The sequence below is a fragment of the Anarrhichthys ocellatus genome, unplaced genomic scaffold (assembly GCF_004355925.1).
Source record: "Anarrhichthys ocellatus isolate YVR2014 unplaced genomic scaffold, GSC_Weel_1.0 scaffold14, whole genome shotgun sequence".
Taxonomy (NCBI): Eukaryota; Metazoa; Chordata; class Actinopteri; order Perciformes; family Anarhichadidae; genus Anarrhichthys; species Anarrhichthys ocellatus.
Genome location: NW_022280044.1, coordinates 2,442,359 through 2,453,763, shown reverse-complemented (window position 1 = coordinate 2,453,763; position 11,405 = coordinate 2,442,359). Strand labels below are relative to the sequence as shown.

At 43.1% G+C, this 11,405-nt stretch overlaps 2 protein-coding genes across 5 annotated transcripts in view; one reads left to right on the top strand and one right to left on the bottom strand.

The window, feature by feature from the left end:
* ankrd28a (ankyrin repeat domain 28a) overlaps positions 1-7,422 on the top strand; it is a 17,370-nt gene extending 9,948 nt beyond the window's left edge. For 2 of the 4 annotated variants that reach the window (XM_031853839.1, XM_031853837.1), the window contains exons 10-29: positions 287-365; positions 457-571; positions 808-890; positions 972-1,035; positions 1,243-1,311; positions 1,399-1,539; positions 1,656-1,767; positions 1,921-1,947; positions 2,291-2,365; positions 2,497-2,698; positions 2,905-2,992; positions 3,105-3,222; positions 3,308-3,527; positions 3,638-3,725; positions 3,816-3,899; positions 3,996-4,144; positions 4,236-4,318; positions 4,551-4,633; positions 4,738-4,829; positions 6,170-7,422. In XM_031853839.1, the coding sequence (XP_031709699.1) occupies positions 287-365; positions 457-571; positions 808-890; positions 972-1,035; positions 1,243-1,311; positions 1,399-1,539; positions 1,656-1,767; positions 1,921-1,947; positions 2,291-2,365; positions 2,497-2,698; positions 2,905-2,992; positions 3,105-3,222; positions 3,308-3,527; positions 3,638-3,725; positions 3,816-3,899; positions 3,996-4,144; positions 4,236-4,318; positions 4,551-4,633; positions 4,738-4,829; positions 6,170-6,468 (2,271 nt within the window). In that variant the 3' untranslated portion in view covers positions 6,469-7,422. Of the gene's footprint in view, positions 1-286; positions 366-456; positions 572-807; positions 891-971; positions 1,036-1,242; positions 1,312-1,398; positions 1,540-1,655; positions 1,768-1,920; positions 1,948-2,290; positions 2,366-2,496; positions 2,712-2,884; positions 2,993-3,104; positions 3,223-3,307; positions 3,528-3,637; positions 3,726-3,815; positions 3,900-3,995; positions 4,145-4,235; positions 4,319-4,529; positions 4,634-4,737; positions 4,830-6,169 lie in introns of all 4 variants that reach the window. The other 2 variants (XM_031853838.1, XM_031853835.1) reach the window with 1 other exon arrangement.
* Positions 7,412-10,048, bottom strand: btd (biotinidase). The gene is made up of 6 exons (XM_031853840.1): positions 9,769-10,048; positions 9,124-9,273; positions 8,820-8,968; positions 8,537-8,714; positions 7,843-8,448; positions 7,412-7,769 (listed from the first exon to the last, which is right to left on the bottom strand). The coding sequence occupies exons 1-6, from the start codon at positions 10,006-10,008 to the stop codon at positions 7,497-7,499; spliced, it is 1,596 nt and encodes a 531-aa protein (XP_031709700.1). The 5' UTR covers positions 10,009-10,048; the 3' UTR covers positions 7,412-7,496.
* Between the last annotated feature and the right edge of the window lie 1,357 nt (positions 10,049-11,405).

The following is an 11,405-nucleotide window of genomic DNA, read 5'->3' as shown; positions in this document are numbered from 1 at the left end:
TGTGTGTGTGTGTGTGTGTGTGTGTGTGTGTGTGTGTGTGTGTGTGTATGTGTATGTGTGTGTGTGTGGGGTGTCCACGAGGGCGTCTACGATAGCTTCTGTTCATGCTACGCTTTCTTACACTACAGTATTTTATTAGACTCAGTTGAGTCAGCTTCCCACACTGGCACTTCAATGTAAATCATGCACTGCAGCACTGATATAGGTCTAAACTCTACAGAACATCATATTCATCGTCTTTGTACCGCTCTTCTTGTCTCCACCGTCTCTCCCGCCATCTGTCCAGAGTAAGGATGATAAAACCCCGCTCCACATGGCAGCTACCCACGGAAGGTTCTCCTGCTCTCAGGCGCTCATTCAAAATGGTGAGAGCCTCCCTCTGCAGTGTGCTGTCTGCTTCACACACAGCCTACATACGTAATACCACTTTTTTTTTTTTTTTTTATGTGTGCGTAGGAGCCGAGATTGATTGTGAGGACAAGAGCAGAAACACTGCCCTTCACATCTCTGCCCGCTGTGGCCATGAGCTCATCATCACAGCACTCATCAAACACGAAGCCGACACCGCCAAGTTAGTAACAGTTGACATTTAACCATCTGTCCATCTATCTTCTCACTGAATATGTGCTTTAATGATAAGACGCACAAATTACAACGGAACGGTTTGATGATTGGGGATGTTTAATCTCACGATAAACCATGCTTTCAATCTTTTTTTGTTTTCTTTCTGTCGTCATTAATGCACCCATGCTCTCACACCTCACCCTCCTGTGATGGCTTGCCTTCTTTGCCTCAATGTTTTTTTAGGAGAGGCATTCACGGGATGTTCCCTCTACACCTGGCAGCTCTTAGCGGCTTCTCGGATTGCTGCAGGAAGCTGCTGTCCTCAGGTACATTCATGCTGACACCATTCTTGTCAGTGGAATTACCTAGTTGACATCTTAATTGATGCTGATAACATATTTCTGCAGGGTTTGACATGGACACCCCTGATGACTTTGGAAGGACCTGTCTACATGCTGCTGCAGCTGGAGGGCGAGTCATCATTCCTGCTCAATGCACGACTATTGTTTCATTCCTGAGCCTCTTTGATGCTTTTCTTTGTTCCTTATTTAACGGCATTCACCCTTTTGTTTTATTTTTGCCATCTCTCTTGTGCACTGAAATATGATCCGTGCACTTGATTACAATAGATTAGTATGTCAGCAAAACACCACTGTTGAATCTTGTCTATCCAACCAGGAACCTGGAGTGTCTGAACCTGCTGTTGAACATTGGAGCGGACTTTAACAGGAAAGACAACTTTGGAAGGTGAGCCACGCGTGTAGTTTGATTCTAGAAATGTTAGGAATAGAAATAATGTCTGAAAACTGAGGAAGATGTTTTGACCATCCTTAGGACTCCACTACACTATGCATCAGCCAACTGTAACTACCACTGTGTGTTTGCCTTGGTGGGCTCTGGGGCAAGCATCAATGAGCTGGACCAGAGAGGCTGCAGCCCCCTGCACTATGCCGCTGCAGCCGACACTGATGGAAAGTACGTTCTACTGTTTAATTGATAACGTTAAAAGTTAAGTATCAAAGTGTAAATAAATAATCCTCAGTGTCAGATGAAGGCTTTAAAAATCATCTCCTCTCTTTGGTCTTTGTCAGGTGTGTGGAGTACCTGTTGAGGAACGATGCCGATCCAGGAACGAGAGACAAACAGGGTTACAGTGCTGTGCACTATGCCTCAGCTTATGGACGCACACTCTGCCTGGAACTGGTGTGTACAGCGTCCACAAAGAGTGACAAATATGTTGCATGTCCTACAGACAGTCAGAAAATCTGAACGCCTTCATGTGCTAAAAGGTTTTTGAACTACAGCACACAAGCACACTTTTCATAGTATCATAAACAGTCTTTGTGTTTCTTTTAGATGGCAAGTGAGACACCTCTTGATGTGGTGAGTGAGCCCTTACATTGATTGATTTTGTTTTTGTACTTGGCTCCCTCTGTTGGACAAATGGGGAACAGAGTGGTTAGATCGTCTGGTGGGCAGGTGAAGCTACTGTGAAAACTCTTCTGTCTTGTTATTGGTTGGATAACGATTGGCAGGCCAACGTTGTATGCATTTGGAAGGAAAACACTCGTAGCGCACACCTTTGCGAAAACACCCCGAAATCTCTCCTTCAATACATTTGGACCAAATGCAGCAGTGTGATCGCGGCCTAATTTCTGTGCAACTTGCTCTGTCTGCACACCTGGATGTAAAATGAGTTGATATGGGAACCATCTCTCTATTTCAGTTAATGGAGACATCAGGAGCAGACATCATGAGTGACTCAGAGAGCCAGGCCCCCGTCAGTCCACTCCACCTGGCGGTGAGTTCAAGATGTGTGTCTGTATTTGGTTGTTTGTCTCTCTCACATCCAGGATTTCACTGTCTCTGCCATGTCTGTTCCCATTAGACATAACAGAAGTGTCTATTGGTGTGTGTCTTCCATTGATTTAGGCTTACCATGGACACTGTGGAGCTTTAGAGGTTCTCTTGTCGTCCTTGCTGGAAGTGGATGTTTGCAACCTGGAGGGCCGAACCCCCCTCAGCCTGGCCTGCTCCAAGGGTCACCAGGAGTGTGTCTCCATGCTCCTGCACCACGGCTCCTCACCCATGACCCGTGACTATACACACAAAAAGACAGCCATACATGCTGCAGGTATACATACAGCTGTGTCACACACACACACACACACACACACACACACACACACACACAGAGACACATACAACCACAGAAACCTGTTTGGATGCCACACGTTCACATGATTGAGGATTATTTTCTCGCTTATAAAATGTAAACATGAGTCAAACAAATTCATGCTCTAGTGTGTGTGTGTGTGTGTGTGTGTGTGTGTGCCGTAGCTATGAATGGCCACCCAGAGTGCCTGCGCCTGCTCATGAGCACCAACGACCAACACATTAATGTGGATGTACAAGACACCAATGGACAGTGAGTGTGAGATTATTATGCATTTATTTTGTTTGAGAAGATTACTTTAACTCGTTTCATGAATAAATAAATAAAAGTACTTAGTTATGTCATATTTCCACGCTGTGTCCAGGACTCCTCTGATGTTGGCGGTGCTGAATGGACACACAGAGTGTGTGTACTCTCTACTCAGTCAAGGAGCCAGTGTCGACAATCAGGACCGCTGGGGGAGGACGGCACTCCACCGAGGGGTGAGACATTCACTCACTAACATTATAATATTTTATTACACTATATTTATCATTATTATTTTCCACTCTCTTGATTTTCACACAGGCGGTGACGGGCCAGGAGGAGAGTGTCGAGGCTCTGCTCCAGCGTGGGGCCAGCGTGTGCGTCAGAGACATCCTGGGCCGCTCCCCTGTTCACCTGGCATCCGCCTGTGGCCGTGTGGGGGTCCTGGGGGCCCTCCTGCAGGCCACCACCAGCACCACCTCACACACTCACCTCACTGACAACCAGGGCTACACACCACTGCACTGGGCCTGCTACAACGGTACGGGGGGGGACATAGCACGACCCTTGAGAAACATTCTGTGTGAAACCACAGCAAAGTAGTATGTCTGTTCCTCCCTTTGTACCTCCATCCTCTCTTTGTTTTCCTAGGATATGATGCCTGCGTGGAGGTGTTGTTGGACCAAGAGGTGTTCAAGAAGATTAAGGGCAACTCCTTCAGTCCACTGCACTGTGCTGTGTAAGACAATGTGCGCCAATGAATGTTTTTTTTTTTATGTAGATAGACGTCGGTCTGAAGGTGTGTGACAGTGTGTGTTGTGTATTTCAGTATGAGCGATAATGAGGGCGTGGCTGAGATGCTAATTGACTCCCTGGGCACAGCTATCGTCAACACCACTGACTCCAAGGGCAGGTGAGAGATGATGTGATGATGATGGAGGATGAGAAGATGTCTGGAGGGAGCACAAGCTCTGCCGGTATTTGATCAACTGTGTTTGTGTCAACGCAGGACCCCCCTCCACGCTGCAGCTTTTTCCGACCACGTGGAGTGCGTTTCCCTTCTGCTGAGCCAGGGAGCTCAGGCAAACGTAGTTGACACACACATATGCAGCACACCGCTGATGATGGCGGCTCTAAACGGACAGACCAATACTGTGGGTCAGTACGCCCCATTGACACTTAGATACACTGTTTGGCCTTTCATTTCTTAACCTTTGACATGTAACCATTGCCGTTTCGTGTGTTTCAGAGATGTTGGTGAGCAGTGCAAAAGCAGACTTCACACTACAGGACACAAACAGGAACACAGCATTACATCTGGCTTGCAGCAAGGTAACAACCATTTACAGAGACAGGAAATGCGTTTTGTATTCACTGGCCATGGTGAATTATTATTATCAATATCTCACCATGGGTAAACATGTGAAATGTACAAAAGAGACAATAGATTAGGGACTAATTCTACATTTCAACAAGTCAAAGTGAATTATTTCCGGATTGTGCAAGACATCTATGATTATACTTATTTTTTATTCCTTACTTGGTCGCTCTCTGTTCCTGTGAGGGTCATGAGACGAGTGCCTTGTTGATTCTGGAGAAGATCAGCGATAAGAACCTCGTCAACTGCACCAACACTGCTCTCCAGACGTACGTAGTGTTCCTCGGCGCAGGCCAACATTTAGCCGTGCTATTGGGTAATCCTCTATGTTCAGACTGGATGTATTTTAAAATCTCCTTCCGCCTTCTTTCAGGCCCCTGCATGTAGCAGCCAAGAAGGGACTGACGGTGGTGGTCCAGGAGCTGCTGAGGAAAGGAGCCAGTGTGTTAGCAGTGGACGAGAACGGTCAGTGTTTCTGCTTCCTCACATGCCTCACTATTCATACACACTTCAGCAGCGACATGTTGTTAGGCCTCCATGCCGGCGGCAGCAGTGGCATGTCCGTCTGTCCCATTCTTGTTAATCTCAGTAATGGCATACATGATATTTGTTATTGTATACCATACTATAACTTGTTCATGATTTTTTATGACTCTATGGCATTTTTATGGCATACTGTACTCTGACTTTTTAATCACGTTTTAACATACTATACTAAGACTTTTTACTATACTATAATCTGACTTGTTCGACATACTATACTATGACTTTTTTCTACATGCTTTTTTGACATACTATACTATAACTTTAATGACTTTCTTTTTTAAATACTATACTATGACTTTTTAATATACTATATTATCACATTTTAATGACGTTTTTCTGGCATACTATACTATGATTATCTTCAACATTTTTTTATTTTTACATACTATACCATCACTTTTAAAAAAATGCTATGCTATGACTTTTTAACGTCTTTTTTCCGACATACTATATCAAGGCTTTCTGATAACTTTTCGACATAGTATACTATTACATTTTATTGATTTTATTTTTTCAACATACTACGATTTTACTTTTTTAACATACTATACTATCACTTTTAGCGCCCCAAAAATATAGTCTTTACTTTTAGAACTTTATAAATACTATTTTGACTGTTTCTTTACTTTTCAACATACTATACTTTGCCTTTTTTTTCTCGCATACTATATTCTTACTTTTTAATGATTTTTTTCCAACATTCTATACTTTTACTTTTTTCAACATACTATAACTTTTTAAAAAATACTATACTTCGACTTTTTAATTGTATACTATGCTATGACTTTTTCATGGCTTCTCTTGGGGTGTGCTCTGTCTTTCTGTTGTCAGCTGTTAGTTGGAGAAGAGGTTGCTTGAGGATGAGTTGGGATGAATGAGTGCAAACCTGAAGCTTTAGTGTACTCCTATTATCTGTATGTTGCCATGTGTAGTATACTTTGCATTCTCAATGCTGCTATGTCTAGATCTCTTTCTGTGTACTGGCTTTGAAAAAAAAAAAGAGTTCTCCCTCTGGGACAAATAAATATACGATGACATTTTCATGGCATACTACACTATGATGTTTTTATGACGTACTACACCACAACAGCCGGGACCTGAGGTTCTATGTTTTCGGATTGTCTGTCCTTCTGTACGTATGTTTACCATTTATGTCTCATGAAAGCTATATCTAAGAAACAAACACTGACTTGTTGGAGGCATACAACCACGAGGCGGTAATTCTAGTTTCAACTCTCTCGCTCCTGTTTTATTCCTAGGCTACACTCCTGCTCTGGCCTGCGCTCCCAACCGTGATGTGGCCGACTGTCTGGCACTCATCCTCAACTCCATGATGCCCACCTCCCCTATGGTCACCATAGCAGCTTTGTCTGCACCCTCTCTAACTCAGACAGTCATCAACCACCACCCCACCAACAACCACGTCTCCAAAGGCGTGGCCTTCGACACCCCTCCCTCTCTGAGGCCTGACCATGTTTCCTACTGCAGACCGGAGCGGCCGCCGACGTCCGTCATTGGGGATGATGAACTGAATGACTCAGACTCAGAAACATACTGAGGACATATACCTGCTATTGGACAGAGCCCCACAATACTGACAAGCTAGCCAGCCACTCAGGAGCCTTAATAGATCACTGACAAGGAACTGCAGATTATTTTTAGGTAAGCTTAAATCTAAAAATAAACTTTGTTCGAAAACACGTTTCCTCAAGGTGCATACCTACGGGGTGAAAAATAATGTACTAAAAGATAGAATATATTTACACTATGTTTATCTCAGACACCATCACTGTATGGTCAGTAACATGGCCAGTGTCTTTTTAATTTCCAAGCAATGTTATTTTCCTTTTTTAAATTAAGTACCTAGTCTTTGCTGATACTTTGGAGTAGTTTTAAGCCTTTTCATGGTTTTTCCTTCAACTAACACTAGAAGAGCATCTACTGGAGAAACGCTCACAGGACATTTTTTGGCACGATTGTCTAAATAAGAAACAGAGGACGATCTTATGGGACCAGGAGATTGATTACTGTTTTCCCTACTGTACTTGAGTTTTTAATTCATGGCAGACACTGATGGCTGTCACTCTCACACATTGCTAATGTGTTAACCACTTTTTAATTCCTTGGAGAGGAAGTCCTGATTTAATCCTATAAATGTATTCCAAGTGGAGGCTGAACCCACGGGGACTGATTAGGACAGCAGGTGGCTGTCAGACCCATTTACCTTGTGATTGGTCCAGGAGTCATTTGATAGATGACCCCAATGAGCTGCTTTAAGGAACTTTTAACTTGCAATGCTGTAACTACTCAATGCCTGTGTACTGTACAGGAGACTGGGGAAAGTGACTGACACTGTGTGTGTATGTGTGTGTGCGCGTGTGTGTGGAGAGAGAGAGAGAAATTGATAAATATTGCCTTTTTTAGGAAAAAGCAACTTTCAGGCAGAGGATGAATGCCACTGGTGATGTTTGTAAAGATTAAGTAATGAACAAATAAAAGGATTTGTTTTTCATTTATTGCAGTTATATCTGACAGAACACAAATGTTCAACACCTGACTTGTCATTAGCAGTCTTGGTCAGATTTGTTATTCATTGTCCAGGTGATACATGCGTCCGTACAGACAGGCAGTGACCAGCCCATCAGTCATATTCGAGTGTTTCATGGTCACTCTGCCATCTGCAGCTGTTTCCAGATGCTCTGGCTGCTCCAGGACAAGCTTGTTAACCAAAAGTGATGGGTACACATATCTGGTCCCAAACCTCCCCTCTAACAGGAAGTCCATTTTTGACTCTGCCTCTTCCACTTCCTGTCCACAGGAACTGACGTCCAACCCTGCACAGCGGACTAGTGCACAAACCTGCAACAGACATGTGATAAATGTGACAAGAGCATCATCACGCAGTTATGTCCCCAATTATTCTCTTTCCTACCTGCAGGGCGTAACGGCCGTTCACTGTGTGTGTTCCGGCAAATGCTCCCAATGCATAGAGCTCTTTACTGTCGCCCGGTGGTAACCGCCGGTACTGCAGGTGACAGCAAAAGGTGCCATCACATACGTTCACTTTGCCCTCTGTCTCGTTAAGGAGGATAAATGTAAATGGGTCGTACATCATGGAGGAGGTGAAGGTGGTGGAGGAGGAGGAAAGAACTGAGGAAGCAGTTTCAGGAGGAGGAGGAGGATCAAAACAGTTATCTTTGTGACAGTGTCCAGAGTCTGTCGCTGTAGATGATGTGGACTCACCCCTAACTACCCCCTCCTCTGTGACCACGCTCTGCCCCATCAACAGTGGGTCTAAGACTGGCACCCTGGCTACCAGCAACCTGCCCTTTTCTGGGTCTCCTTTCTGGGCGTGGTGGTACGTGGCAGAAGACGGGGTGTAGATACCACTTCCTGTCATGATCAGTCGGTCACTGCGAGTGTTGGCCGCCAGCAGGGTGACATTGGCACCTATGCTGAACGCCCGCTGGAACTGGATCGCGTCCAGTAGAGGGAGCTGGTTCATCCAGGCTGTGGGGAAGATCAACTGACGAACACCCTGAAAGGGGTCCAAGGAGAAGGAGGATGTGAGGAAAAGAGAAGACAGACCACAGGAATGTAAAGAGTTAGAGTGGCTGATTTTCTACCTTCTCCAACAGGGTAACTGTGGGCTCGTAGAACAGGATGTCAAAGCAAATGATGAGACCAAATTTCCCGGCAAAAGGTGTATCAAACGTTGTGATCTCAGGTTGTGGCGGCGTGTCGAAGGCCTCCTCAAAGTAGAGGTTGTGTTTATGGTAGCGCGCCACCAGCAGGCCATCTGACCTGTATGAAAGAAGATTCTGTTAACAGCTCCCATAGACCAGGAAATGATGCATTGGTGCACTTGCTAGACTTCAGCTAAACTTTATTTCAATGTCTGCACTGTACCTGAAAACCACGTTGGTGTTGAACTGCCAGCGTCCATCAGATGGACAGGAGGAGGGGTCCGTCTTCAGGGGGCAGGGCTGCAGGTCAGCCATGTTGGCCACCAGGTAGAGGTTGTAACGACGGGCCATACAGCTCAGACGCTGGAGAACCTGTGAAACACAACCACACTCAAATGGGATTATATTCACAGACTGGTGCTGCACGGGTGAAGGCTCTGAGCAGCCTAGTGGTCTCTCCGTGTAAGTGCGTCATGTCAGAATGCCTGTTCAATAATAACATCAAACCTAAATGTGTGATTGTGCACCTCGGTGTTGTTGTATTTGCCTGGTTCTGTGCAGGGGTTCCAGCTCTCCTGCTGGGGGTCAGGAATGGTTTCTAGGTAGCTAGAGATGGACGAACGGCTGAAGTTAAAACCCTGAAGACCATCTTCTGGAAACACCAGGATCTGGGCACCCTGAAGGGAAGAGGAGGGCAGAGTATAGAGCTTAATTACTCTACTGTAGTCATGTACTCTGTGACATTAAATGTGCATCATTCTGTCAGCATAGAGAAATACAACCTCTCATGTTGACTGACTCAATTCTTATTTAATATAGCTAGTGTGATTTTCAATCATTTTTACAGATCAAACAAACATATATATCAGTTAGTGGTCTGTCTCATATGAGGGATGTTTTTAGCTGCTGGGGAAACTTTAATTCTGTGAAATTTAGTGGACTCAGGTAACTGAAATTGAAAAATAAATGTATAGCAACCTTCAATGGCAATGACATTTGAGGCTTTGCTTAAAGGGTGCAAAGACCAATACAATAAAAAGTTATGAATTAATAATAACGTAATAGTTGTATCAGGAATGAAAAAATAGGGTCAGGAAAAATTGTTAAGTTTGACTTTAAGGTAACTTTGACATAAATAGTAAACGTTTAACTCTCTCCTGACCTGACCATACCTGCTGAGCGGCCAGGGCAGCCTGCTCCTCGTAGACATCCAGGTTCTTCTGCATGTGCTGCAGGGCAGCGGGGCGGGACAGGGGGACACGAGGCTCCGGGTTCAGGACTAAGTTGTGCTCATATACAGCGGCCACGTACGAGTAGTCCACGGCTGGTTCTGTCTGACCAACAGCCGACGTTAGAGAGAAGCTAACAAAAACGACAAGCAGCAAAAACATGGTTTCTTCCATGACAGACATGGCGCACTTATCCAGACGCACTTGTTACACCATAGCCTGTGTGAGGGGTCAGGAGTCCTATAGTTAGTCAGCTTATTATCCTACTCCCCTTGTAAAATAATATTGTTTCAGTGTATGGGTCAATGACATGACATGCATATTTTTGTATCAGAGTCCACTATTTCCTTTTAAAATAATTGTATCAATTCATGACATATATCATTTCATAAAACCTATCCGGGTTTGATACATTTTCAGAACAATCAGATTATATATATTATTTTATGTTTTTGCTTCTCAAACCCTGAAAATGTCAGGCGGTGCACCTGTCCTATGAACAGACTAAGAAAACTATTTAAAAAGGTATTTAAATGATAATAAATTCAAAATAAAATACTATGTCATGCTTTTATTGTTGAAACGATTAAAATAAACCAAATTTTTACAAATGCCAATAGTTTTAAGCTGTTGCGATAATTTAAAAACTTTTGTCCAGCAATTTGAATGTTCTCAAATGTCAGGGTGGCACAACTATAAAGATGGGACTTTTATTATGAAATGAAAGTGCAGAACAGTAAACAGGATATTGCATCATCAAGTGGCCCTCAACGGACCTTTATGGCAGAGTGAAAATATTTGTATATCTCTTTTGAATATTGATAAAAACAGCTACTTTCAACTTATATGTATACTTATATGTTTACTTTCCATGTCAGGGTGGTACAACCAATGTAAAACTAGAAAAATGTTATTTTATCATACATTTCTTTATTCTATTTAAAATGTATATGTATGAAGTTGTTAGCAAGAACAAAAGCTAATGCTAGTGGCCTAGTAAATGCCTGTTTAATTTGAAATAAATTGCAAATGTAAGGTGGGGCAACCAGTAAGTCAGGTGGCGCAACTGCAAAGAATGTCACTCTATGATATAAAGCTCCAACATTATTTACTATTTTTTTTCAAAAGTTTAACAGTGTTAAGTTAACGATATTATACACTTTCAAACTATTTTCATGATATTAATGAATATTTTTTTAACTATTAAGGATGCCACTGTCAAGTAAAGCAAAATCAGCACGACCCAGGGAGCAGACAAACAAGTCATGTATGGAGCGTGTGCAAAATGCTGCCACAATGAGGTAGAAGCTACATCACCCCAGGCGGAAGCAACTGTGATTTTGCCTATTCCAGTTATGTGCTAAACATGATTACTATGAAATATTTACTACTTTCAATTAAAAAGAGACTGTTGATAAAAAACAAAAACGTATTTGAAATAAAAATATAAATTTTCTGCATATTTCCTGTGATTACTTATATTGTCAGGTGGCACAATTGATACATGTCATGGTGGTGCAACCAGGTAAAATATTAATTTAAGGCAATAAATAACAGGTTAAAGTGAATTTTTTTTTTTT